Source organism: Octopus bimaculoides, chromosome 5 (assembly GCF_046866305.1).
Source record: "Octopus bimaculoides isolate indiv1 chromosome 5, ASM4686630v1, whole genome shotgun sequence".
NCBI lineage: Eukaryota > Metazoa > Mollusca > Cephalopoda > Octopoda > Octopodidae > Octopus > Octopus bimaculoides.
The window spans coordinates 98,772,645-98,800,574 of NC_142932.1; the positions used below are offsets into that span (position 1 = coordinate 98,772,645).

The 27,930-nt window shown below is 35.7% G+C and overlaps 1 protein-coding gene across 1 annotated transcript; it reads left to right on the forward strand.

The window, feature by feature from the left end:
- Positions 1-27,590, forward strand: LOC106867870 (mitochondrial import receptor subunit TOM70). The gene is made up of 12 exons (XM_014912924.3): positions 1-277; positions 4,020-4,193; positions 15,283-15,409; positions 16,599-16,708; positions 17,902-18,005; positions 19,388-19,598; positions 19,918-20,052; positions 22,247-22,352; positions 23,205-23,323; positions 23,796-23,893; positions 24,922-25,044; positions 26,876-27,590. The coding sequence occupies exons 1-12, from the start codon at positions 17-19 to the stop codon at positions 27,054-27,056; spliced, it is 1,749 nt and encodes a 582-aa protein (XP_014768410.1). The 5' UTR covers positions 1-16; the 3' UTR covers positions 27,057-27,590.
- The last annotated feature ends 340 nt before the right edge of the window (positions 27,591-27,930 follow it).

The following is a 27,930-nucleotide window of genomic DNA, read 5'->3' on the forward strand; positions in this document are numbered from 1 at the left end:
ACGTGTGTTGGCTGTCATGGCGCTGAAGAAAGTCAATCTTCGTCTTGATATGTTACATGAAGTTGTACGAAAGCCATTTGAAGGGCTGTCCAAATGGCAAATAGCCTTGTTACTTGGAGCCCCGGTCACGCTAGGTCTGGCTGGTTTAGTGTACTACAATAAGAAAGGAAAACACATGAAAAGTGCCAAGAACAACAACGACCTGAAAATAAACAACTATGCTACATCTCCAAAAACAGAGTCCTCCAAGAAAGATACTCCCAAGAAATCAAATGAGGTTTGTATACTTCTTTTCCTGTTACATAAACAATATCTAAATTTGTTAGTGAGTTATGTTTAGCTTTCTCTTTTAAGTAGCACATATGGCTTTGTAAGGAAATTGTAACGAACCATTTTTCACAATCGTTATTCATTTGGTTTTCTAAATATGCAAATGACGATTTATTTTGTTAGCGGTAGTGGTAACACGTCTGCAAGTGATAAAATTATATATGTGTGTGTGTGTACATTCTTGAAATATTTAATCGATAGTAAAGATATACCCAAGTGTCACTCATACATATTTCTAATGGTTAACGAGTTCTTTTTGTTTAGTTTTCTCCTTTCTCCCCAATATACACCAAAAGCAATGTTTTAATCAGTAATATGTAACTTGACCTCGACAAGAGTTTCGTGTGACCTCTGTTCTGGAGCAGATTTAATTATTTCACATTGTATTTTACTTTATCTCTAGCGTCTTAAGACTACAAAACATTAATTTTGAAGTTCACAGTAACTATTCTTAAACACGGTCTTTAACGAAATTGGGTTGTTAAGCGCCAGGCTGACAGCAGGGTATGATTTGAAAGATTTGACTGCTATTTCTAGCAGTTTTGTAAACAAAACATCATTTCTCCCCTAAACTATTTCATATACTTGATACAAATATCTAAGTAAAATCTCTTGAAACAATAGTTATCTTTTAATATATTTACTGATCTAACGTACAACTAAATTGAAAGCAAAATATTTCTTGGAATGAATCGAAACAGAACTATTGAATATGACTGGGAGTATTTCAGAAGAGATAGGTACACAATCTTTTTGTTTCAAAAATCTAATAGTTTAAAATAAATATTGATAAAAAAAAAAAAGATGCAATATGTAGCAACCTGTAAGTTATGAGATGAAACTATCTGTAATTTAGTAGTTATTTTTTAAGATAGTCTCAATGCTTGTGCGTCTCTCAAGGGCATGAGCGACGAAAGTGAAACGAAATTATTACAGCCGGAAACGAAACCGAAAAAACAGGCTGGAAACACCGGAAGATTTTACTCTGGCACTGGTGAAGAGTTGTGTTTCGATAGCTTTCATGTTTTAGTTAAGTTCTATGTCAAGGCATGTTATAAAGTCATTATATTGCTTTTGCTGAATAAACCGACAAGTTAGGTATATTTAATTGAATCTGACAGGTGGTTCATAAAAAAATTTTCCCAATTGAAACGGGCTTATCAACCATATATAACCGTTTCAGAAAATGTGAAAGCCATTATGTTAATTTCTTGAAATGTCACAACAGATCGTGTATGAATGTGAATGAGGGTGGGGGAACTGAATAAATTATTAATCGATAGAATAGTATGGAGTTTAGTCACTGGGATATTGTAGCAATTATATTTTTCAGTTAGATTTTAATTACTAGCCTTTTTTTTCAACACTGGAATTGCGGTTAATAGGCATAATTGGCGATCGCCGCATAATTTAACCCAAATAGTCATATTAGGCAAATGTTTTCAGTTTGTAAGCATTCTGTCATTTAAATACTATTCTTGAAAATTTGTTGAATCTATTTTGCAGCATCGTCTAAAAATCGCGAATGCTTTTTAGTCGGTGCTAAATATAGGAACAATTACGTGTCATACAATATGTTGTTTTAATTGGGACAAGTTTACTTTCATAGAACGCATGTAGTCGATTGTATCAAAATCTGAAAGATGAATCAATGAAAACCCAAAAGCTTCAAGCAACAAAGAATTTTTTTGATTTTCTGTCGTCTATATACTTTGCTATCTTGGTTTTTGCAAACGAAGATTAGATTGGGAATGCACAATATTAAAAACGCCAGCATGACAAGGGCGCGTTGTAGTCATCCAATGTTTTAGAATATTGATGTAAGTTATAAGAATGTAACAATTATGGAAATGCCATTGGCATAACTGCTATTTGCTTTGTTTGCATTTTTGAATTTTGCTGTGATCAAATGAAATCTGTTGATTTTGCTCATTTTGAGAGTTTGGATTTCAAATATAAGATGAAATTTTGCAAATATATTTTTTTAAAGATTACACTAATTATATTTACTAAGTGCTTCAGAAGACTAAATAACGGCTATCTTTCGATTTGATGTGAGTAAACGTCAAGTGAAAGCACATGGGTTTTGTTTACATCTAATCGGCTAACCCTAACCCTAACTTTTGTCATTAATAAACTGATGTTTGGAACATACCATGAAATTTTGTTGAAAAATATCAGGCATGGCTGAGTGGTTAAGAAGTTTGATTCCCAACCACACAGTTTCATATTCAGCCCCACTGCACGGGACATTGAGCATGTGTCTTCTACTATAGCCTTGGGCAAATCAAAGCTTTGTGACTGGATTTGGTAGACAAACTGAAAGCAGTCTGTTTTGTAAACATATAGCAGTCATCATCATCATCGTTTAACGTCCGCCTTCCGTGCTAGCATGGGTTGGACGATTTGACTGAGGACTGGCAAACCAGAAGGCTGCACCAGGCTCCAATCTGATCTGGCAGAGTTTCTACAGCTGGATGCTCTTCCTAATGCCAACCACTCCGAGAGTGTCTTTTGCAGTGTCTTTCGTTTTCAGTCTTCTGTGAAAGCATATCCAACAACAGGGAAATATTATCTTACTTGACAAAAAGGGCATCCACAAAATCCATCTAACCCATGCAAGCATGAAAAAATAGACATTAATAATTGTGTGTGTGTAGTGTTTATCGCCACTTTAGCATGGGTGTTCTCTAAGAACTGATGATACTGCTATTTTAACCTCAGGAAGACATCTCCAACTGATTTATTCAGTGCGCTCTTGCACTCAATATTCATAGCAAGTGAGACCACCAGATCATGTGATTTCGATCGTATTGGGTCACTTCAGTGGCGGACACTCTTTTGCCAGGCATGGCATTAGTCTGCCCTCACTTGCAATATATAGAATACAGTCTCTTGCAATCACTGATCTTGTAACTAGCAAACTAGTATCCACCAAACCCGCCTCACTGCACATCACTCAGAGCACACTCTCTCCCAAATTACCTCTATTGCAACCCAACTATGCCTCTTGTCTTTATCTCACAACCTGGCTTTATACCTCTAGGGTATTCTCTAGCCTTTCTTTTCCTTGTTGCACCCATCCACTGTTTTCCCCCACCCTCTCTCTATTGCCTCCTCATCTACACTGCTTTCATGACATTCACACTCTGTTCTTTCTTTTCTCCCTGTCTCTGTGGTACCCTCCTACAGCAGCTATTTCTTGTCCCTCTGCTTCTTTTTCTCTCACTGCCATCTTCCCCACAGCTTCTCTGCCTTCTCAACCAACCTGCCTGATGATACAGATTTGTTTAAAGTGATCTAAATCAAAACATTCCATCAAATTTTCACTTTAATTTGCATTCCAAACACCAGGTTAATAATGACAAGTATTTTAAGGCAACAAAGGGGTTAATGGTATGCAATGGTTGAAAGACTAACTTATTGAACTTAAACCTTGTTACAGCTACTGTGCTAATCTCCTGGGCAGTGAACATATCTTCTCTTGTATCTCTCTGCATATACTTTTGTATACTAAATTTATGTGAAGACATACAGAGTTATGAATTTAACATAGACTATATTTCAAGGATTTCAACATAAAATGGCAAATTTGGGCTTTACATCAGGCACCTGTTGATTTGGTACCATATATATAGTATTCACAGAATAACTGTCAGACAAGTTTAAAATTCAATTTTCTATTTCAGATGTCCAGCACAGAATCTGCTCTTAAGGCAAAAGAAGAAGGTAATGTATTTTTCAAAAGTGGTAAATACAATGAAGCAATTGAGTCCTACACCAAAGCAATTTCTCTGTGTTCAGATAACAAACTGCAACTGGCTACATTTTATCAAAACAGAGCTGCTGCCTATGGTCAGCTGGTAAGTGTAATCATTTTTGTCTCTTTAAATTTCTATTATCCCAGATTTTGGTTGAAAATCTTTAATTGGAATTAAAATATGTTCATTCATTCATTCTTATATGTATGTGTGTGTGTGTATATAAATATATACATATATATAAATAAAAGAGAACACAGATGCCATTTAAAATTTACGACAACTGTTTTCATAGAATTTTAGTGGTGTATTCATAACATATAAGCCATCATCATCTTCAGGTTAAATTTTAAACTGGTGAGATTTCATACATCAAACATGATGAATCTAACATTGTTGAATAAGTGGATTTTTTAATGAATAACATTCAAGTTTATAAGAAAACTAGCATACCTGTGTCATCAAAAATGCTGACAGTTTTATTAATGAGAGAAACCATTGATAAATGTCAACAATTTAGTAAATATATGTGCATACACAGAATTGAAACACTTGAACAATCAGACAAAGTTGTAACGTCTTAGTTGAAAATATTATCACCCATGTACTATATATATATATATATATATATATATATATCATCATCATCATCATCATCATTTAACGTCCGCTTTTCATGCTAGCATGGGTTGGACGATTTGACTGAGGACTGGTGAAACCGGATGGCAACACCAGGCTCCAATCTAATTTGGCAGAGTTTCTACAGCTGGATGGCCTTCCTAACGCCAACCACTCAGAGAGTGTAGTGGGTGCTTTTACGTGTCACCCGCACGAAGGCCAGTCAGGCGGTACTGGCAACGGCCACGCTCAAAATGGTGTCTTTTATGTGCCACCTACACAAGAGCCAGTCCAGGGGCACTGGCAACGATCTCGCTCGAAAATCCTACGAAGGCCAGTCAGGCGGTCACTTTTCCATGCTTGCATGGATCAGATAGATTTTGTATAGCCAGATGTTATTCATGTTGCCTACCCTCATCTATTTCTAAATAAGATAATATTTTGTCCTGCCCAGGCATGATTATATGAAAGATTGGAAATAAAGAACACGTCTTGACACTCGCTTACTATTATAGCAGAATGTCAAGGCAAGGAGATAGTAAAACAAATACACACATACATTAAGTTAATTGTTGTTGCAACCATGATGTTCTGGTGACCTCACAAGCTAGCTTTCTTTATTTTAATTGATTTGCGTATATACAATTGTATAATGCTGAGTGTACATATCAATGCAAACATGAAAGCCTAATTTCTTCCATACTGAAATTAATACTACATGAAGAATGTTGTGAAACAGCCGTAACCCTAAGGATGTCACGTGGTCAAATAAATGTATATTCACCTTTGATACCTTCTGACTTCTGTGTGTATATATGTATAGGTATATATATTTATATATGTGTGTGTGTGTGTAAGCTAACCACTTAAATTGACCCCTCAATTTTTTTCAATTGACCCCTCAATTTTTTTCAATCTTTCATACATTCATTCGCCATTAACTTCTCATGTAATTTTGTTAAGATAATTACTCGCTTCTTGGTTTGTTTAAATTCTCATTTCTTTGGTTTAATTTCTCATTCGCAATGAACACTCTGAATGTATATTATTATTATTACTATTATTTTTGTTCCTTATACCATCTCCCCAAATTAAACTTGCTTCCGGTTGCAGCTTATCTATTTAAAAATTCTTGTCTCATGTGCTCCCTTCCATTCCATTCCATTTGGTACTGTTCACACGCAGCTTCTAAGTATTCTTGCCCAGTCACCAAATGATGATGTATTGCTTAGTTAAGATTCTCTCGTTTTTTTTTTTTCAATCTTTCATACATTCATTCGCCATTAACACTTTAAATGTATTACTTACTGACAGCTAGTTTTTAGAAGCTAACCATTTCAACTGACCCCTTAATATATAACTTCTCATGTAATTTCGTTATGATAATTACTTGTTTCTTGGTTTGTTTAGATTCTCATTTCTTTGGTTTGATTTCTCATTTGCCATGAACACTATGAATGTATATTATTATTATTATTTTCGTTCCTCGTACCATCTCCCCAAATTAAACTTTGTTCCCGGTGTGCCCCCCCCCCCCACCACCAATACTGAATATCTATACCTTCCCACCATCTACAGATATCTCTCTCTCTCCTCCCACCACCATTACCTGATGTCTCTTCTCTCAACCCCTCCTCCTCACTGGGCTGCTCTCTATATATATTACCTGCACTCTTTCTCTCTCTCCTGGGACAAATGCAACTAGGTTAGCTGCCCACCTTCTTAACCAGCTATCTTTCGTTTCGTTGTCTAGAGATTTGTCACCACCATTACCAGATGTCTCCTCTGTCAATCCCCCCTCCTCACTGGTGCTGTTCTCTATATTAACCGCACTCTCTCTCTCTCCTCGGACAAATGCAACTAGGTTAGCTGCCCACCTACTTAACTGGCTATCTTTTGTTTCATCTAGAAATATGCCAACAACTACTCAGTAATTTTCTAAAGATAAATCAGGTGAAGGAGAAAGCTAATGGGCTGTACGTGTGTGCTTGTCCCTGTATGTGTGTGCATGCGTGCTTGTGTGTATGTATGGATGAGCTTGTTTCCTCTCTTTGTCTGAAACACCCCCTCTTGCTGGTGGTACCCTCCATCATACCTGCAATCTCCTCTCGCTGGACAATGCAACCAGTTTAGTTGACTCCCTACTTAATCTAACATTGGAATATCCATATTTGTAACACCGCTTAAATTTACATTTTTATGATGACCATAATGCTTATACTTACTATGCTGCTAACACCTACTCTTACCCCCAGTAGGGGCAACAATCTTAACATGCTTGAATGTTTCAATGATGTCAGGTTGGAAGCATGCCTAAAAAACAAACATGACAACCTCCCTCTTCTTTTCAGGCGCTGAATAGCATCTCTCCTCCCCAAGCCTCACCCCACATTCCTTTCCCAGTTTTCAGAGTTGGCACTGTCAATGTAGGCACACTGGAAGGTAGGTCTAGTGAGATTGTAGAGATGCTCGGAAGAATATGTGTTGATGTATGCTGCATACAAGCGGTAAGATGGAGAGGAGCTTCATCTATGTTCCTCACAAGCAAGGCACATAGGTATAAAAATCTTCTAGCCAGCTAACCTGGTTGGAGTAATGGGTGTAGGCAGACTACTTGCAAAGAAATGGGTGGATAAGGTCATAGAGGTTGTCAGGGTATGCGATAGAGTGCTTAAGCTCAGGCTAGTCTTGCAGAACAGCACAGCTCCAATTATCTCTGCCTACTCCCCACAAGCGGGCCTACCAAATGATCAGAAGGACCATTTTTATGATACCCTTCTACAGGCTACCTCAAAGATGAGTGGCAATGACCATCTTTGCGGCTGGAGATTTTAATGGGGATGTTAGGCGGCAATCCAGTATCTTCACTGGTGTACACGGGGGCCATGGTATTGGTCCCTGAAACAATGAGGGAACTAGGTTACTGGAGTTCTGATGCATGTAACCTTTTAATCTGCAACACTGAGTTCAGGAAGCCAGGCAGCCACCTGATAACCTATCAGTCAGGTGACTCTGCTAGCCAGATTGATTTCATCCTCACCAGACAACCGGATGTAAGTTTGCTCTTAAAATACAAAAACCCTCCCAGGTGAAGAATATATCCCCCAGCATAGACTAGTCATTAGTGATTTTAGACTTGAGGACAGAAGGATTTGGAAGCTAAAGAACCCTTCACATGGTCAGAGATTTAGGGATATCCTCATCAAGAAATTTGATGAGAGGGAGGAGGAGCTACAGACCTCGGACATAAAAGGTAGCTGGAAATTCCAACGGGACAGCTGAGTGCTACACACCAAGTCTGCAGTTGGTGCAAAGTCCCTTCCAGACCTAGAGTAATATGGTGGTGGAATAATACGGTAGACAAAGCCATTAGAGCAAAGAAACAGGCCTGAAAAGCCTAGAAGGGTGGGGGTAGCAGGGAACTGTACCAGATTGCCAGAGGGGAGGCTGGGCGACAGGTATACATAGCCAAGAGCGAAGCAGAAAATAAGTTTGCCAATGTCCAGTGACATGAAGACCAAAGAACTAAAGTATTTTGGATTGCAAGACAGTGTGTGAGAGAAAATTGCGATGTCACAGGAGAGGAATGTGTCCGCATGGATGATGGTGCACTTGCTTTTAATGATTCTGAGAAAAAAGAGGCTTAGAGAAGCCATTATAAAAGACTGCTGAACGTGGAGAATGAATGGGAGGAGGAGAGCGTGCCAAATGTTGATCCAGTAGAAGGACCAGCTATCCAAATAGGCAGCACCCTGGTAGATAAAGCAATTAAGGGTATGAAGCCAGGAAAAGCCCCTGGCCCATCAGGAATCATTGCTAAGATGCTTAAAACATCTGGTAGTGTGAGCTACGGCCTAGTCATCTGTATTGTAAACCAAGTAGTTCATGATGGAGTCTTACCCAATGACTGGTGTAGCAGCACCATAGTCAACTGCTACAAGGGTAAAGGTGATGCTTTAGATAGAAATAAGTACAGGGGTATCAAACTGATGGATCAAGTGGTGAAGGTCACGGAGAGGGTCATAGCCCAACTATTTAGGCAAAGAGTCTGCTTAGATGAGATGCAGTTAGGTTTTGTGCCAGGTAGAAGCACCACCAATGCTATATTCCTGGTACAGCAGCTGCAGGAGAAATACCGAGCCAAAGATAAATCCCTATACTTGGCTTTTGTGGACTTCGAGAAAGCCTTTGACAGGGTCCCCTGTTCCCTTATAAGAATAGCCTGGGTAAAGTTTAGAGAGCTCCTATTTCTGCTGGTGACAAAGGGCCTCTCGCTCAGAGTAAAAGGTAGACTGTATGACACGTGTGCGAACAGCCACGCTACATGGCAGTGAAACATGGGGCGTGACTGCTGAGGACATGTGTAAGCTTGCAAGGAATGAAACCAGTATGCTCTGCTGGATGTAAAATGTCAGTGTACATACACGGCAGAGTGTAAGTGTCCTGAGAGAAAAGTTGGATTTAAGAAGCATCAGATGTGGTGTGCAAGAGAGACGGCTGCACTGGTATGGTCATGTGTTGCGAACGAATGAGGACAGCTATGTGAAAAAGTGTCACAACCTAGCAGTTGAGGGAACCTGTGGAAAAGGTAGACCCAGGAAAACCTCGGATGAGGTGGTGAAGCATGACCTTCGAAAATTGGGCCTTACTGTGGCAATGACTAGTGACCGGGACCCTTGGAGATATGCTGTGCTTGAGAGGACTCAACAAGCCAAGTGAGACCATGGCCCATGGCCTATGTCAGTGGGTGTAACCAGCACATTTATGAATACCCCTCACTCATTGGACAATAAACCTTGCTTGTGATGACCTATTGAGGCAAGTGAAATTAAAATCGCTGACGTGGCCGATGACAATACAGCCTGATTGGCACTCGTGTCAGTGGAACATTAAAAGCATATCTGAGCATGATCATTGCGAGGGCCATGGATTGTGCCGGAGCTATAGGGATAAAATGGGGCATGCCAACGCTAGGCCGAAAAAGCTGTAAGTTTCTGTATATTCTCCAATTGCTAAATGTACTTTATATTTGTAACCTTAATTGTTAATATGGCATGGTATGTCATAAGCATCTGTATATTGTGGTTTTTGTCATTTTAGTTACAAAATAAACAAATTAATTCAATGGAATACACTGTCTGCAAGTCGATGGATACTGCATATTCTCCTCCATTTTCTTATTGCTATATAAATTTAGGGTAAAATAACCCCCTTTTACCCACACCCACTTATTACACTTGGTATAATACTAGTGTAACAATAATTGGGTACCCTCCCAGCAGTATATTGGATAGATACTATCCCTTAGTGGGTTGAATCCTCAACCCCTTACTCTCTTGCATTATATATATTTCCTGTGGTTATGTTTCCAAGTAAAGGAGAGGACATCTACACACACATCTGTATGTATGTATGTATATATATATATGTGTGTGTGTATATATATATATATATACATATACATATATATATATATATATATATATATATATATATATATATATATATATATATATATATACATACATACATACAGATGTGTGTGTAGATGTCCTCTCCTTTACTTGGAAACATAACCACAGAAAATGTAAGCTTGCAAAATCAAACAAAAAGTATACACACACACACACACACACACATATATGCATACATATGTTATGCGAACAATATTTGAAAACAAAAAAAAATTTACTGTATATTTGTGTGTATATATGAAATTAGATATATAAAATTAGATGTAAACAATAATAATAAATAGTAATAATGTGTTTTGAATGGCACAACAATGCACTATAATAACAGTGGACTGTAATAACTGTTATAATTTAATCATCCATAGTCTGATATAATATTTCGGAATATAAATATTCCTTCTTTAGATATCCCTTGGGATTGATCGATCAATCCCTAAGGATATCTGAAGTAGGAATTTTTATATTCCGAAATATTATATCAGACTATGGATGATTAAATTACACCAGTTAATTATTGTCCATTGTTGTTGTTATAGTGCATTGTTGTGCTATTCAAAACGCATTATTGTTTACAAACAATACACAATGCTTCAAGCAAGCTACAATACTCTCCTATAAAATTAGATATTTAAGTATTGTTTTACTTCTGCTTGAAATAGTGTTTTTCTTCGACTGGCAACATGTTTTGGTGTTGGGGTTGAATGTCGTCTTGCTCATTTCCTTGTATCACGTGATAGATCTTTTAAACAATGTTCCTTTTGTTTTTTTAAATTACCAAATTTATTGAAATAAATGAGTGTACACAGAAAAACAACAAAAAGATGTTAATATATACTGTTACAATAAAGATTATTTTTTCTCTGTCCCTTATTTGACACCATCAGAAGATTCATTGTTTGTATGTGTGTGTGTGTAGATACATCTTTGTGTGAACTTCCATCATCACATAACATATTTCATTTTTGAATTTTGGATCTTTTCTGTTTGTCTCACACTTTTTGAAAGTTTAAAATTGAGGGAAAACTTTCAAATTTGGTATATTGGTGTAATTCTTCATATTGAATCTGATGTTATTCACTTGTCCCAGAAAAAGTTCTTTTAAATGTTACAGAGGTTCAAAGTTTGATTATTTGTGAACTTTAAAAACTATTAACTTTTTATTTATTTATGCTAAAAATGAATTTCATTTCCATAATTAGCATACAAAACTACATTAATACACCTAATTTACAATCAATTGGAAGAAAATGGAATTGAAAAGTGTGAGCCAAACAAAAGATGCAAGGTTTTTGTTTATTTGTTTGGAAATGACAGATGTTTGCAGTCTTATTTTTATCAAACTACCTGCTGCTCCAGCAGCTGATATGCAATTCAGTCACTCACTCTATATTTTTATACTTACCCTTTCCTCCCACTCACTTTTTCATTTTTTACTCTCCTTTTGAGTGTGACTGACATTAAACACTTTTATTGTAAGACATGTGACTGTGAATGTTTGTGTGATTTAGTCTTTACCCGCATGACTGACGAGACATACACTTTGTTTTATTATGTGTGCTTTGAACAGGCACACAAGAAGTAAAGAGATCAAATGACTATTTTATTTAAATTTATTTGTCTAAAATTAGTTTATAGCTAGTATTGGTGTTGAGAATGCGCAAGAATAGGAGACATGCTGTAGCCTTGATATTAAAGTCATAAGAACCAAGGTGATATTTTGTATTATGTGAAATAAAAGGAAACAACCTCACCAGCCAAAAGCCATAAAAGTCCTCCACATTTAATCCTATTGTACCCAACTTAAAGTACAATGGGTATATATGTATTCACACTCACATTTCTAAACACATATACACATACACATGTGTGTGTGTGTGTGTATATAATCATTGTTTAATGTTCTTCCATGCTAACATGGGTTGGGTTGGATGCTTTGACTAGAGCAGGCCAAACAGGAGTCTGCACCATGTTTCTGTGTCTGTTTTGGCATGGTTTTTATTGCTGGATGCCCTTTCTAACACCAACCACTCTTCAGAGTTGACTGAGTGCTTTTTACATGACACTCACGCAGGCAACATCAGTTTTTGGCATGGGTTTTACAACTGGATATCCTTCTAAATGTGAACCACTTTACTGTGTGGACTGGGTTTTTTTTTGTTTATTTTTTACAGAGTTGCTTATACTGTTTGTATTGTTGTTGGTCATTAAGGAGTTGGTAGTAGCACTGGTTGTTTTGGTTTTGGTGTTGATGTTGGCTGTGTGAGTAGGGAAAGTTGATTTGTATGTAAAGTAACGCTCAAGCACTCTGCTCTGAGTGCACTGCATCTTATAGCGGAAACAGACGTAAGCTATTGAAGTTGATTATGTATGCAAAAGGTTATCAAACAAAATGGAGAATATATAATAGATTAAAATTTGTTGTTTGTATTAAAATTCATTGGTAATAAACTGTGCTGCATATTTTTTTATGTCTACTGGGCCTCTAGTTGTACATTTATCATGTCAGGGTCTGGATTGTACATGTTGCATGTATTTGTGATGATATCTTTCATTCTTAGCAACAAGCTTGACATTTATCAGATAAATCCTGGAGTACTTTTAGGATTAAGGAGATTTGCTAACAGTTGTGTTGGAGCTATTATCATTGACATTATTTCAAAGCTGTTACTCTTTATTTTCATATTAGCATTGTTTGGGCAATTTTTTGTTAAATTTTCCTCTACACATTTCTAGCTAGTATTATTTTGTTTATAATTAAGGCAGCGAGCTGGCAAAATCGTTAGCGCGCTGGACGAAATGCTTAGTAGTATTTCAACAATCACTGTGTTCTGAGCTCAAATTCCACCGAGGTCGACTTTGCCTTTCATCCTTTTGGGGTAAATAAAATAAGTACCAGTTGAACACTGGGGTCAATGTAATCAACTGATCTCCTCCCCCAAAATTACTGCCCTTGTGGTAAAATTTGAAACCATTATTTTGTTTATAATTAGGTTTCCCTCATGGTGTTAAATTCATTGCCAATATAATTTTTGCTTTGATAAATAAGTTCTCATAATACACTGGCGTTTTTCAGTTGACTATGCCCATTTCACTTACACGATGCGTTTGTTTTCTCAGTAAAAAAAGAAAATTTTAAAACTTATTTATTTGATTTTTTTGTTGATTACTTAATGTATTTAAATGTTTTTAATTTTCCAATGTTAATTTAATTGATCTCATTAAGGATATTTATTCTAAAATTGTCTTCCTCAATCACTTTCAAATGTTTAGAGAAAACACAGAATTCAGTGGCTTTAGTATCTAAGTGATAGGTAAATGAACACAAAGCTACAAAATTTAAATTTACTACATCCTTTAAAGTGTGCTTTTATTTTTCTGTTTACGCCCGTGACATGTGTAAGGATTTTCGAGCGAGATCGTTGCCAGTGCCCCTGGACTGGCTCTTGTGCAGGTGGCACATAAAATACACCATTTTGAGCGTGGCCGTTGCTAGTACCGCCTGACTGGCTTTCGTAGGATTTTCGAGCGAGATCGTTGCCAGTGCCCCTGGACTGGCTCTTGTGCGGGTGGCACATAAAATACACCATTTTGAGCGTGGCCGTTGCCAGTACCGCCTGACTGGCCTTCGTAGGATTTTCGAGTGAGATCGTTGCCAGTGCCCCTGGACTGGCTCTTGTGCGGGTGGCACATAAAATACACCATTTTGAGCATAGCCGTTGCCAGTACCGCCTGACTGGCCTTCGTGCGGGTGATACGTAAAAGCACCCACTACACTCTCTGAGTGGTTGGCGTTAGGAAGGCCATCCAGCTGTAGAAACTCTGCCAAATCAGATTGGAGCTTGGTGTTGCCATCCGGTTTCACCAGTCCTCAGTCAAATCGTCCAACCCGTGCTAGCATGGAAAGCGGACGTTAAACGATGATGATGATGATGATTAATCTACACAGTTGAAAATAGGTACCGATCTTACTTGATATTTAGGAGATTAGCTATAGAATTGGTGGTATCTTGCTATTAAAAATTATAATTTCACGCTGACACAAGTTGGATGGATTTACAACAAAATGTTTTCCCCATCATTTTAATCCTGTGTGGTTTCTTCTGAAGGACCCAACATTCTTTGATATGTTCTTACCACTTCTTTCCATATTTTCTGTGGCCTACCTTTACATCAGATACTCTATATAATAGACTCCTGATACCTTTTTACTCTTCATGTATCATCTATTCACACCAGACTCTTTTTTTAAATTCATCAGCTAATATGTTTGATGCCAAGCTGCTCTCTTAATTCACTTATACTCTTTTACTTGTTTCAGTCATTTGAAAATATTCCCACTCCTAGGGATGATGGTAAATAAAACTCTTTTCAAGTCCAGTAATTGATCTGTAGTTGGAGTCATTGGTTGTTTAGTGTTCACTTAGTTGTTGAAATTAAGATATTTAATCATCTGCAGTATATTGAACTATTACATATGGATCCAACTCCTGGCAGCTTTTGAAACAGGTATAAGAATGATTGATAATGTTTCATTGCAATACGAAACTAATCATAACACACGCTGTTAGGATATTCTCTTCACCTTTTCACTAGTGATAACAATATTTTTGACACATTTAAAAGATATACAGTTTCTCTCAAGCAATATTGATGCTTCCTGATAATATTCAAGTATTATGTGTTATGGTCCATGGTAAAATTCATTGTTCTTGTTTCTTCTCTCTGCTGTCTTGTAAACATTCTCATGAATCTGAGTTGTGTACTTCCATCCATAGTTAGTAAATGGTAATTAATAGTAATTCTTCTTATTAATCAGTATTATCAAGCCATTCAATTTTCTATGCTGGCAAGGTTAAACAAGGGCAGGTTGCATATAGCATCTTTTCGTACCTTCTTTGATGTCTTATCAATGAATTCTTATTATCAGATTTGATTTAATCACTTTTTTGAAAGTTTTTTTCCTTGATCTAAATCTACTTATAGTCCCTTCCACTGTTTATTCACCTTTTTTTTTTCATCTTGAATTCATCAATGTATTAGGCATTCACACAATGACTTTTTTTTTTTCACCTGAGTAATTTTACTTTTGATTTCTGTAGGAGAACCACCAACAAGTGATTAGTGATTGTTCCAAAGCTTTGGAGTTAAATCCTAAGTATATGAAAGCTTTAACTCGCCGAGCCAAATCTGCTGACCAAACGGGCAACTTGAAAATTGCTTTAGAAGGTAAGAATAACTGAACCGTATCATTGTCATTATCAACCATTGTCATCATAACATATTTAAATGCTTGTCATAAGCTACATCAGTTTTGGATGGTGTCCTATTCTATCTAATATATGCTCACTTTTCCATGCTTGCATGGATCTGAAGGACCTTATTAAAGTAGATTTTCTACAGCCAGACGCCCTTGTTGCCAACACCTATTTTCAAGCAAAGTAATATTTCCCCATGGTCAGACATATTTTTGTAGAATATTGGAAGTGAATGATATTCCTTTACAGCTATTGTATGATGTCTGCTTTGGTCAGTCCAAAGGTATAGTAGAACACTTGCCTAATGTGCCACAGAATGGGACTGAACCTGAACTTGTGTAGTTGGAAAGCAAACTTTACAGTTACGCTGAAATGCCTGCACCTACTATAAAATAAAATGTCTCCAAAATCCCCCAAATATCTAAAATGATCGTCACTTAGCTGCTGTTTTATGGAGTTAAGTAAATGAAAGATAAATATCACCTTTAACAGGATACCAGTTTGTCATTAATATTTTTTAGTAGCTAAGGCAGCAAGCTGGCAAAAACGTGAGCACACCAAGCGAAATGCTTAGCGGTATTTCAACTGTCTTTACGTTCTGAGTTTAAATTCCTCCAAGGTTGATTTTACCTTTCATCCTTTTGGGGTCAATAAATTAAGCATCAGTTGTGTAGTGGGGTCGATCTAACTGACTGGGTCCCTCTCAAAAAATTTCGGGCCTTGTGCCTAGAGTGGAAAAGAGTATTTTTAGTAGCTAATCATAACAAATAGAAGAACTGGAGCACATAGAAGTTTAATGAAAAGTGTTAGTCTAATATCTTATCTACTCAGCCATTTTGATTTTATACACATTGTACATGCTAGCTCTCGCTCTCTCATAAAGTAACAGAATTCATCATCATTTAGCATCCATTTTCCATGCTGGCATAGGTTAGACAGTTTGACTGGAACTAGTAAGCTGGAGAGCTGTACCAGACTCCAGTCTGGTTTGGCTTGGTTTCTACGGCTGGTTGCTCTTTCTAACACCAACCACTCCAAGAGTGTAGTGGGTGCCTGTGAATCTCATTGCATCATTTTAATCTATACTGTTTATTTGTTAATTATTTATTACAACCTCCAGTTATTTAAAAAAAACTTTCCACTTCTGTTTCCATTTTCAGATTTAACCTTGTTGTGCATGTTGGAAAATTTTTCAAATGTAAACACAGTCAAATTTTCTGAAAGAGTTCTGCGGGATATGGGGAAGCAGAAAGCTAAAGTTGAAATGGGTGTAAGTTTGCTTGTTTTTATTTTTTAAGCAATCTGGATGTTTATTACTAATTATATCAAAACAGGGTTTTATGATGGAAAGTAGAATATAAATAAGTTAATAGTTTTCTAAGATTAGTAAACACTTAGTTGTTGAACATATGTGCATGCACACACACACACACACTCTCTTTCTCTCTCTCTCTCTCTCTCTCTCTCTCTCTCTCATGTGTGTATGATTCTTTGTAGAACATTTTTTTATAAATAAATTATAAATGTTCCTTGATTTAATTAAAAAAAAAAAAACATTTAGTAGCTGTCTTTTCCAGCTATGACAAAATAAGACACAATAATATCAAGATGGTATATTATGTTTATCCACCCTCTTCAGAACAGAATGAGAAGGGCCATTGCTTTTTGATAATTCATTTATGAACCCTAGCTACTTGTAGCTATATCACTGTATGCATTAACGTATATCTTCACTCTTATCTAAACCATTGAAGTCTTTTACATGATGCATACAGCTTTTAATATTCTAGCTGGTTTCTCTGTTCACTAACAGTACTTTGTCAAATTCCTATTAATCAAATGTTACTCAACTCGTATTTCAGCTATAAGTTTACTCTAGAATTGATTTCCTATGTACATCCTATACATTTATCCCTTTTGTGGTGTTACTTTCATTGTGAGATATTCTTGATGTCTTGAAGAAGCTAGTTATATGTGTAAATAGTTTCCAATCTTATTTGGTTTTAAAGGTTGACGAAAATGGGACTTTGAATAACTGACAAACAGCTATCTATACTGTAAAACTCTTGTTAATCTTAGCTTTTTTGTAAGTTTCTCTGTTATACTTGAGTTGTTCCCACTTTACTTTTCTAGATCAAATGCAAAAGAAATCTGAAGAGCTCATTTCATCTAGGTGTTTTCTGCTTTTACACTAGCATATTTTTCTGTTAGTGTACTTTATATGTAACTTATAAATTGCTATTTGTATACTCAAATGTTATTTGTGGAAGTAGTATCGGCCAATGAATACCCTAGAAATTCATGTTAAATTTCCAAAACATTAAATTTTATGGTTAAAGCGGAAAATTTTATTTTCATTTCCTGAGTTAAAAATAAAGTAATCTTTCTTAAATTTTGAAACGAGGTTATTTTTGGCAAAGTAAATATTTTATCTAATGCAGTGTACTTGTTTGCTTTTTGTAGTCTCGTAAACCTTCTCTACCTTCAAAGACTTTTATGAAAGTTTTCAGAGATATGTTCCGGAATGATCCAATTTTCAATTTTGACACTTCAAAAATTCTTGAAAGGTATCTACATTTTATTTATTTATTTGATCTTAAGTCTTCTACTTTATCTCTAGTGCTTGTGTTATCATTAATTCGTTAAATTCACTGAATGTTTCACTTGTGATTAACTTGTTTTCTATCAATGTTTTTTTTTCCTCTTTCATTTATTTCTTTATAGAGAAGTCCAATATGCAAAAAGCATATTTTCAGCATATATGTGTATGCACACACACACACACACACATATATATAGCCATCCATCTTCTTCACCCACTGTTCCTTGGAGGATCATGGAGATAGTCCTCTGATACATTCTCCATAAGGTCCTATCAGAAGCAACTGTCATTACACTTTCTGGTTGGATTCCCAAGTGTGACCAACTGAGATTATGGTTATTATTGAACTAACATTCTTAGTCTACCCACTAGGTTTCCATTTGACTTGACTTGAAGAATCTGTCTTGTGATTCTTGCCTACCTGACTGGTTCCCGTGCCAGTGGCATGTAAAAAGCACTATCCAAATGTAATCAATGCCAGGCCTGCCTGACTGGCACATAAAAAGCACCCACTTCACACTCGGAGTAAAGGGCATCCAGCTGTAGAAACATTGCCAGATCAGATTGGAGCCTGGTGCAGCCACTGACTTTCCAGACCTCAGTCAAACTGTCCAACCCATGCCAGCATGGAAAACTGAAGTTAAACAATGATGATGATGATGATGATGATATATATATATATATATATATATATATATATATATATATATATATATATATATATATATATATATATTGGCCTGTTCATCTAGCTAGTAGGGTGGCATCATTCAAAAGCTAAAACAATGCAAAGCACATTGTGGCCAGCAATGTTTTTATGACATCCAATAATCTGATCAATCACAGTATATATATATATATATATATATATATATATATATAGTAAAATAGGAAGATAATGTTTCAGGGGCAGTGCATTAAACAGGAATTACAGTGGTCATGATCTAGTTGATCATGTATTGTAAGTTGTACAGTGACCGTTATGAGCTGAAATTGATGACATTTGCATCAAATTCTTGAACCACTGATGTCTATGTAATGCAACAATTTGTACATGTCTAACCTAGTAAAAGATAAATATTGATAGCTGGATGTGAGTACTGTTGAAGCTTTTAGCTACAGAAATTCTCAATATGGAGGTTAGGATTGATGATATGATGAATGAGAACATTTTAATAATTATCCACAAGGTTCTGCTCTTTTCACCCTATAGCTTTAATCTGTGAAGGAGTAATTCAGGGCCAGATACCCATTAAATTTTATAAATGTTCATTCAAGATGTAATGCCATGCTTTGCTCTTCTTTTATGATATTCTATAACATTTACAAATTTTCTTTTCTTTTCAGTTCACCCTTTATAGAGGCTTGCAAACAATTTTCTAAATGTCAGTGTGATAATATCATTGATTTATGTTCCAAAGAACTGGATCAACCTGACTCCCCCTATATAAACAAAGCAAGATTGCTACGAGGAACTGCACACTTTTATATGGGTGCTTTTACTGATGCCATAACTGACTTTGAGGATTTAATTCAAAGTGAAAATGTTAATAAAAATGTAAGTGTTTCATAATCACAACATTCTTTATCTGTTTTAGATTTTTTAGACAAAGTATTTATGAATCAGTAATACTGAAGGTTTTTATTTAAAATTTTAAATATATGGTAAATATGTCAGTTGACATAATTAACTAATTCTGTACATTATTTACAATTGACGGATATTTGTCCTCATCTTGTTTGTTATTAACACAACGTTTCGGCTGATATACCCTCCAGCCTTCATCAGGTGTCTTGGGGAAATTTCGAACCTGGATTCTCATTCCTAAGGTATTTATTATAAATAGATATTAATATTTTCTTTTCTTTATGTTTAGGTGAAAGTCAGTGCTTTAATCAAGAAAGCTAGTTGTTACAGTCAACAAAGCATGGCTATAGAAGCTATGGAAATGTATAGTGAAGCTATTAACATTGACCCAGAAAATGTTGATATATATTTCCATCGAGGACAAGTAAGTTACTCAATTCATCTCCCAACTTAACCATTACTCACAAGCAAATATGTCTTAGTAGCGTGTACTGTGCTTTCACTAATTGTTTTTTAGGTGGCTATGAAGTTGCAAACAGACATCCTCTTAGCCCTCCCACCCTTGATCAAGCAAAACAATCTATTTCATTAAATGATCTTCTATTTTGAGAAGTATGTCTTGCAATATAATGATATGATTATATTACACCAATACTTTGAAATCATTTTTACTGCAGGCAGGCTGTGTAAGAAGATCACTTATCAGTTGTGTGGTTTGGGCATCCATCCCACTGCATGGCACTTTAAGCAAGTGTCTTCTACTGTAGTCTTGGGTTGAACAATGCCTTGTGAAATTTGATAGATGGAGATGTTACAGAAACCCATCATATGTGTTTGTCTCTGTGAATCTTTGCACTCATACCATTTGAACTATAATTGTGGTCTGATGCATAAAAACATGAAATAAAGTGCTTACACTCTATCATATTTCTATACTGACATTGCACATCCAGCAAAGCGTACTGGCTTCATTCCTTTCAAACCTTCACATGTCTTCTGAAGTCATAACTGTTTGATTGCCATCTAGCATAGCAGGCATCATAGAATCTATTTTTCACTCTGAGGGAGAGGCACTTTGTTACTAACAAAAGTAGCAGCTCTCTGGACTTTGCCTAGCTCATTCTCATTCTAGCAACTGACCCTGATTTCACTTGGAAAAATTTTCCTTTTTTTTTTTTTTTTTTTTTTTTTTTGTTTTAATCTTAGTTGATCTCTTTATATACTGAAAATGCTTTTTTTTTCTGTGGGAAATGGAGAGGTAGGGTGCACCCTCGGGAATCCTCCAGCCCTGATTTCACTAAAAAAAATTTTTTCTCTTTTGTTATCATCTTAGTTGAGCTCCTAATATACCGCAAGTGCATTGTTTCTGTTATCAAGTCTTCGAGAACATTCATGTCTATTTTTCAAAAATACATAATTTGAAATAGACTTGATAACAGGAATGGCTGTGTGGCAAGTAGGTTGCTTTGCTTACCTACCACATGGTTTCCGGGTTCAGTCCCACTTCGTGGCACCTTGGGCAAGTGTCTTCTACCAAAGCCTTGTGAGTGGATTTGGTAGATGGAAACTGAAAGAAGCCCATCGTATATATGTGTGTGTATGTATATATATATGTATGTATGTGTTTGTGTGTATTTATGTCCCCATAACTTAGTGGTTCGGTAAACGTGACCTATAGAATAAGTACTAGGCTTACAAAGAATAAGTCCTGGGGTTGATTTGCTCGACTAAAGGCGATGTTCCAGCATACCTGCAGTCAAATGACTGGAACAAGTAAAAAATTTATAGAAGCAGATTTTCTACAGTCAGATGCCCTTCCTGTCACTCTTACCTGTTTCCCCATGGCCAGACATGTTTTCACAGAAAATTGTAAATGAAGGACATTCATTTATAGCTATCATGCATTTTCAAGACAAGGAGACAGGCTCACACAAATATATGAGCTTCCTTCAGTTTCCATCTACCAAATCCACTCGCAAGGCTTTGGTTGGTTCAGGGCTATAGTTGAGGATGTTTGCCCCAGGGTGCCACACAGTGGAACTAAATGCAAACTTAACTACATATCCATGTCTGTGCCAAAACCGAGATCCTTAAGGTTGAAAATCTCAAGATCAGCCTTTGTAATAAAATATAATACTACCCAAATAATACAACAGAAGTGGGTATAACAATGTGTGTCTATTTTTATGTTTGATATGATCTTGGTTCAAGTCACATGCTAAAACGTGAAACTCGAGTTGTCTTTTTTTAAATTTTTTTACTGATTTAAAATTATTCACTACTGCTAATAAGTATTTATTCTATTAATTTGATTGACCTTGAAATGATTTAATTGTTGTTAGTGAGTTTGTGTTATTTACTGGAATGGGAATTTTTTAATATAATTATGTACAAGATATCATGGAAGTGAATTGAAGATTTGCTACTTGCCTTCCCTTTAGTGAACAGAATCCTTTTATGATGTCAACTTCTAAAACTTTTTTTCTTTTGTCAATTCTTTGTGGAAATCGGTAACTGTGGTATCTTTGTTGCCCCATGAGTCTATTATGCTTAAGATTTTCTCTTGAATTATAAAAATTTAAGTTTATTTAGCAACTATATATTCATTTTGTTCTCAGCTCCTGATGTTACAAGATCGCTGTGAAGATAGTGTTCGGGATTATGAAAAATGTATAGAACTGGATCCAAACTTCCCTCATGCCCATGTTTATAAGTGTCTTGGAGGTATTTAAAAGTCTTCTATTTTATAACATACTTTTATGCAAAATAAATATGTTACATGTGTCACAATTCTTGTACATTATTGCCAATAAAGTAAACAATAATTTAGAAGTTTTGGCGGTGGTAGTGGTGGTGTGTGTATATGTATGTGCATGCAGAATAGACTAGAAGCAAATGTGGTTTAGCCCTTTTGATAGTAACCTGCTTGAGACCACCCTTGTTTCTATGATATGAACTTTCTGTTTTACACTGATCTAAATTAAAACCTTCCCTCCAAATTTCATGTTAATTTATATTCCAAACACCAGCTTGATAATGACAAAATTATTTTACTAGGTTCTTCATTATTTTCAAAATGAATTGAAACAAAAGCACTGTATTTCAACAGAAATATGTTAATTTAAGGGTCACACAGAAATTCAAACTTTAAAATATTTCTCTTCTAAAACAAGATGGGTGAATGCAAGTCTGCAAAACATGTTCACCATTATTTTATGTATGCCAACATTATAGCTCCTTATATTAGTTAATTCTGTTAACTAACATCTTTAATCAAGAATTTAATCAAATCAAAATATAAACAGTTATTTATTGGACAAGCCTTTTTCTCTCTACCAACATTTTTTATTTAGATCGCAAATCCATACATTCAGTCTTTGTTGATATATATTTCTTTCGCAAAAAGTATGTCTAGTTGGGTTGCAACTCTCTTAATATTCTTAGTCGTCAAAACTGTTGTTCTGTTCTTGTGTTGGTGATAAATAACTGTTAATATTAAAAGTTCAGTATTTGGCATTTTTCATTTGTTACATATTTTATGATAATATAAGTTTTGATTTATTGTATTGTTTCTAGAACATCGAGCTGCCTTAATAAATAGCTCTGCTGATGGTTTGGAGAAAGTAGCATCCCAATTTGAAAGAGTTGTGGAAAAATTCCCAAACTGTATTGAAGCTAGGATCAAATTTGGACAGGTAATTAGCTTTCAGGCTTAATAAACCAGTTCTTGATTTAGCATATTTGTTTTGCTGAAGACACTAATTAAATTATCCAACTTACATTTTTGTAATCCATATTTTTGATGTTTAGTTTATTTGTTAAACTTTAAGGTCTGGAACTAAATCTGAGTTGGTTTTGTTTACTTGACAATATAATGTAAATGAATAAATTATACATAAATTACTTCAGAGTTCCATAACTTGATGTTTATAGAAAGTGATTCTTAGTTATAAGTTCATGCTTTATAATTAATATGATTTAATATACTCCTGCATATTGTTTTGATTTTGCTAAATAATGAAAATTTAGGGAAAACCTTAAATATTTCTTAGATGAAATGTAGCTCATTAATCATTCCAGTAATTTTTCCATCATAACTTGAAAATGCTGTAACAAATTTTGGGATTTCATAATCCCTTATGAAACATTTAAAACTCTTCTTTGCAGACACTTTTGGGCCAAAACAAACCAGAAAAAGCTAGGCATCACTTTGAAAAAGTGTTGGAGTTGGAAGAAGATAATGCAATGGCAACTGTATACATGGGGTTAGTTCTCTTTACATAATCTTATCAGAGAAAATGTCAATTATGTTTAAAGAAAGGCGTTAGTTTCCATTTTAATATTATATCAGTTTTTTAAAGCTAATTGCATCACAGAAACTTGTATACTATTTCTTTCTCTTGGCACACACATACATACACACTAAATTGCATAAAGTTTTTATTATTTATAGGTGTGAGTGTGTGTGTGGCGATTATTAAATTCAAAGATAACTTATAATTGGTATCCGTCTTCTGATAACCAAGTATTTTAATTGTGTTTGTTAACTTCAGCAATTGAATTCATTGCAGTGGCTGAATGTATTATCCATCACATATTAAAGGCAATCACTACACTCTGGCATGGAGGTAGGAATAGAGAGGGAGAGATGAAAAGATGTTAAAATGGAGTGTGATGGGAGAACAGTGAAAGAAAAAGAAGCTGAAGATAGATGCAGTAAGGAAAGGAGAGGCTGGAGGGTGCCATTGACGTGGGAAGAGAGAGTATAGTATGAATGCTGAGAGGCGACATTGTAAGAATGAGAGGAATACAAGAGTAAATGAATAAATTATACATAAATTACTTCAGAGTTCCATAACTTGATGTTTATAGAAAGTGATTCTTAGTTATATGATTTAATATACTCTTGTATCAAAACCATAGTAGCTAGAGTAAAGAAGAGAAGAAAGCAGTTTTGAGAGTTGTTGTCTCTGTTGACAAATAAGTAAAGGATTCCTTTCTTTGTGTCAAAGGTAGACTGTATGATGTATATGTAAGAAGTGCAAGACTGGCATAAAAGTAGCTGGCTAATTAACCTAAGCCAAAAAGAGGTGAACAAGAGGTTTGCTTATATCAAAGGGACAAGTGGTGTGTATTTTCAGCTGAGTCCAACTGATCCTAACCAAGTTGAACTAACAGAGAGTCTAGCTCAGGACTACAGGTGCATGTTGCTCATTTGTTGTAAAACTATTGGTATTATTTTCATTTATATACATGTTCAGGAAACATCAGGCATTTATATTTTATCTTATAGAGTCCTGCTACTCAGTGAAGAACCAGACTTCGATAAAATTCGCTCTTACATTGAGAAAGCTATTAGTATGGATGAAAAATATGAATATCCATATGAGCTCTTTGGTTCTATAGAAGTTCACAGGTAAGATATTACTTTATTACATATTTCTACTAGCTTGTTTTTTTGTTTATTTTTTTATTTACAATCAAGAGGGAAACCTAGCCCAAATGCTTGCAATAAAGTGGATTTTGCTAAAGTATCCAAGGTGCCAAGTGGTGCTATCAAATTGGGAAACCAGGTTGTCTACTACTCATGCAGGCTTTAGTGAGTTTTGAACTCAAAATGCAAAGAGCCAAGGTGTCCAGTCTGTCACTTTGGATAGGTTGAAAGGATGAACAGCAAAGTTAATCTGAACAGGATTTCATCTCAGAGCACAGTAACTGCATCTCTACACTACATTTTAAATGCAAACATGAATAAGATTATTAGCAAAAATAAGTGTCGCTTGGTAAGGTGGCCACACGGTTGCAGGTTTGTATCTTGTCACCAGTAACATGCAGCGTCAGTAGCCAAAGCACTTAACCTTCAGTTGTCCAATCTATATATTATGAATTTGTGTATGTTACATCTGTAACAGACTTGACTAAAATCTTCCCAAAGGCAAAACCTGCAATAGACTAGCAAGTTATCCATGTAAAGAGACGCTTTTCAACTAATTAAAGCTGATAACTGATAAGTTCCAGTATATTTCAACATTTAGCAAACAACTGTGGGTGAAGAGGTAAATAAAAAAATAATTTTTAAAAAGGTTACATGAAATAATATTTCAATAAGCCTCTTTTCTATATTATGTCTCATGAATTTCGATAACTTTTACTACTACATGTCTTCCATATTACTAAACATAATCAGTAGCATCTATTTCCTATACAACATTGAAGTAGCTCAGATAAACAGTTCTCAGGTCTGCCAATGGGATCTGGCCTCAAACCTACTGGCCATCTCATACATTAGTCATCTCGAATGCATGGTGCTTAACACCTACCACTCATGTGCCTTTTTCTCAAGGTACATTGACAATATCCTGATACTCACCTCCTGGGAGGAAGCAATTGCCATACATCAAAGTTTCAACAATGTCAGCAGTCATGTCAGATATGAAATTGAACCATCTCTCTGCTGCATTTCCAAAATCAAGATCACAGAGGAGGGTTCCATCTATACAAATTTTTGTAGAAGAGTGGTCAACAGGAATCTGTTCGTACACTACGAGTCAGCTCTGCCCACCAGAGCTAAAGCCACATATGTGCAAAATGAGATCACGCACATGAGACAGATGTAGTGAAGCAACTAACGAAGCAACCAACACCAAGCAGTTCCTCAAGAGCTTAGCACCCAACGGCTATCTGCCATCTGTTGCTCAACAACTGCATCCATGAAACAAAAGTGGGTAAATCACGTATGAAGGTCCATAATCCCAAGTCAGAAATGCGCTTCCTTAAACTGCTCCATTTCAACGACAGCTGTGACATGCAATCTGCAAGGGGAGATCCAACCTACAGATGGTGCACACTGGTCCATCCCTGAAGAAAGTTCTGTTGAGGAAAAATACCACACATAACATCACGGTGTACACACTAACCAATTGGGAGGAACTACATGAAGCAGACTGGTTGGCATAACAACACCTGTCTGTGCATGTTGCCTTTCTCCTTTGTCCCCCACTCATCTGAGCAACTTTTTCCAAATGTTCTGAAGAAGGTGTCATAACCCTGAAATATAGAAATACAAGGTAAAACTGCAATTTTTGGGGTTTTTCTTTTTTTTTGTAGTTTACTTTGTACCTTCTTGCATTGTTCTGGCTTAGACAAATCTCTTTTAAAATATTTTTTTTCTATTGAACTGACGTTCAGATGCCCATTTTTGCTGTTGAAATCATAAATTTAATTGCTTTCTTTTTTTCTGTTTGCAGGGGTAATATAGAATCTGCAGTTACCAATTTTCATAAGGCAATTTCTCTTTCCCGTAGTGATCATGAAATCACTCATCTCTACACTTTACTTGATGCTACCTTGGCACAGTTGGAAGTATCACGGCGCTTGGGGAACTTAGCATTAGGGCAAGATCTGAATGGTGCTTTTAAGTCATTATAACACTACTTATATCATTATTCATGCTGGTTCTTCTGTGAACTTAAAATACTACATTAATAAATTAAAACCATATAGAAAAAAGTATCAGTGTTTTCAAGAATCTTTGATGAACCAACTAGATATAAAGAATATGAGTTTATGATAAATGAATTCAATAAAATGTTGAGAACAATCAATGTAACAGCAGCATTTAAAAAAAACTTGCAAAGCCTGTTTTTTGGTATGTGTACATTTTGAATGTTTGACACAAGATAACTAGTTTTAATGTAACCCATTCAGAAAACATACAAAGTAGAGAAAAGACATTCTAAGCTAGATAAAATGGATCAGTGACTAGCTCTCTCTTGTTGACTGAAATAACATACCTTCCTTTTTTTTTTAATAATCTTTTGATATGGAAATGGTGTCTGTGTGTGCATGTTGAAGATTGTTGTATGTTTGTTGGCAACCCTAATTTGATTTATGTTGACTGTTAACACTCAGAATTTGTTCTGTGGTTCTCAGTTCATATTTAATAAAGGATTAGATGATGAATATTCCTGTCTTTATTATTTTACAATATGCATCTCCTCCTACTTAACCTTCCCTACTGTCGTATCAAACGCATACACACTCTCTAACCCACTGACACTACTCTTCATTTTCTTTCCTATTACTCACTTCCCTATCTCTGGTAGGTTCTTCTCTATCACACCCAACAACTAACTTATGTAACTCTAATGAAAACTGTCTTGAGCCCTGATAAATAATACAACCATGCTGGCATCACTGGTGGACTGACCCATCCATCACTTAGTCCATGTAATTAGTGCTCCCTGTCACCATTACCATCCGCTCACAGTGATAAATTTGTCCCAACCATCATGGGGGCTCT

What these genes read in the sequence shown, in the direction of transcription:
- LOC106867870 (XM_014912924.3), top strand. Translation starts at nt 17, where the DNA reads ATGGCGCTGAAGAAAGTCAATCTTCGTCTTGATATGTTACATGAAGTT. An exon ending in GTGAAAATGTTAATAAAAAT is followed by an intron (nt 19,599 to 19,917) that starts GTAAGTGTTTCA and finishes CTTTATGTTTAG; the next exon opens with GTGAAAGTCAGTGCTTTAAT. An exon ending in CTAGGATCAAATTTGGACAG is followed by an intron (nt 23,324 to 23,795) that starts GTAATTAGCTTT and finishes TCTTCTTTGCAG; the next exon opens with ACACTTTTGGGCCAAAACAA.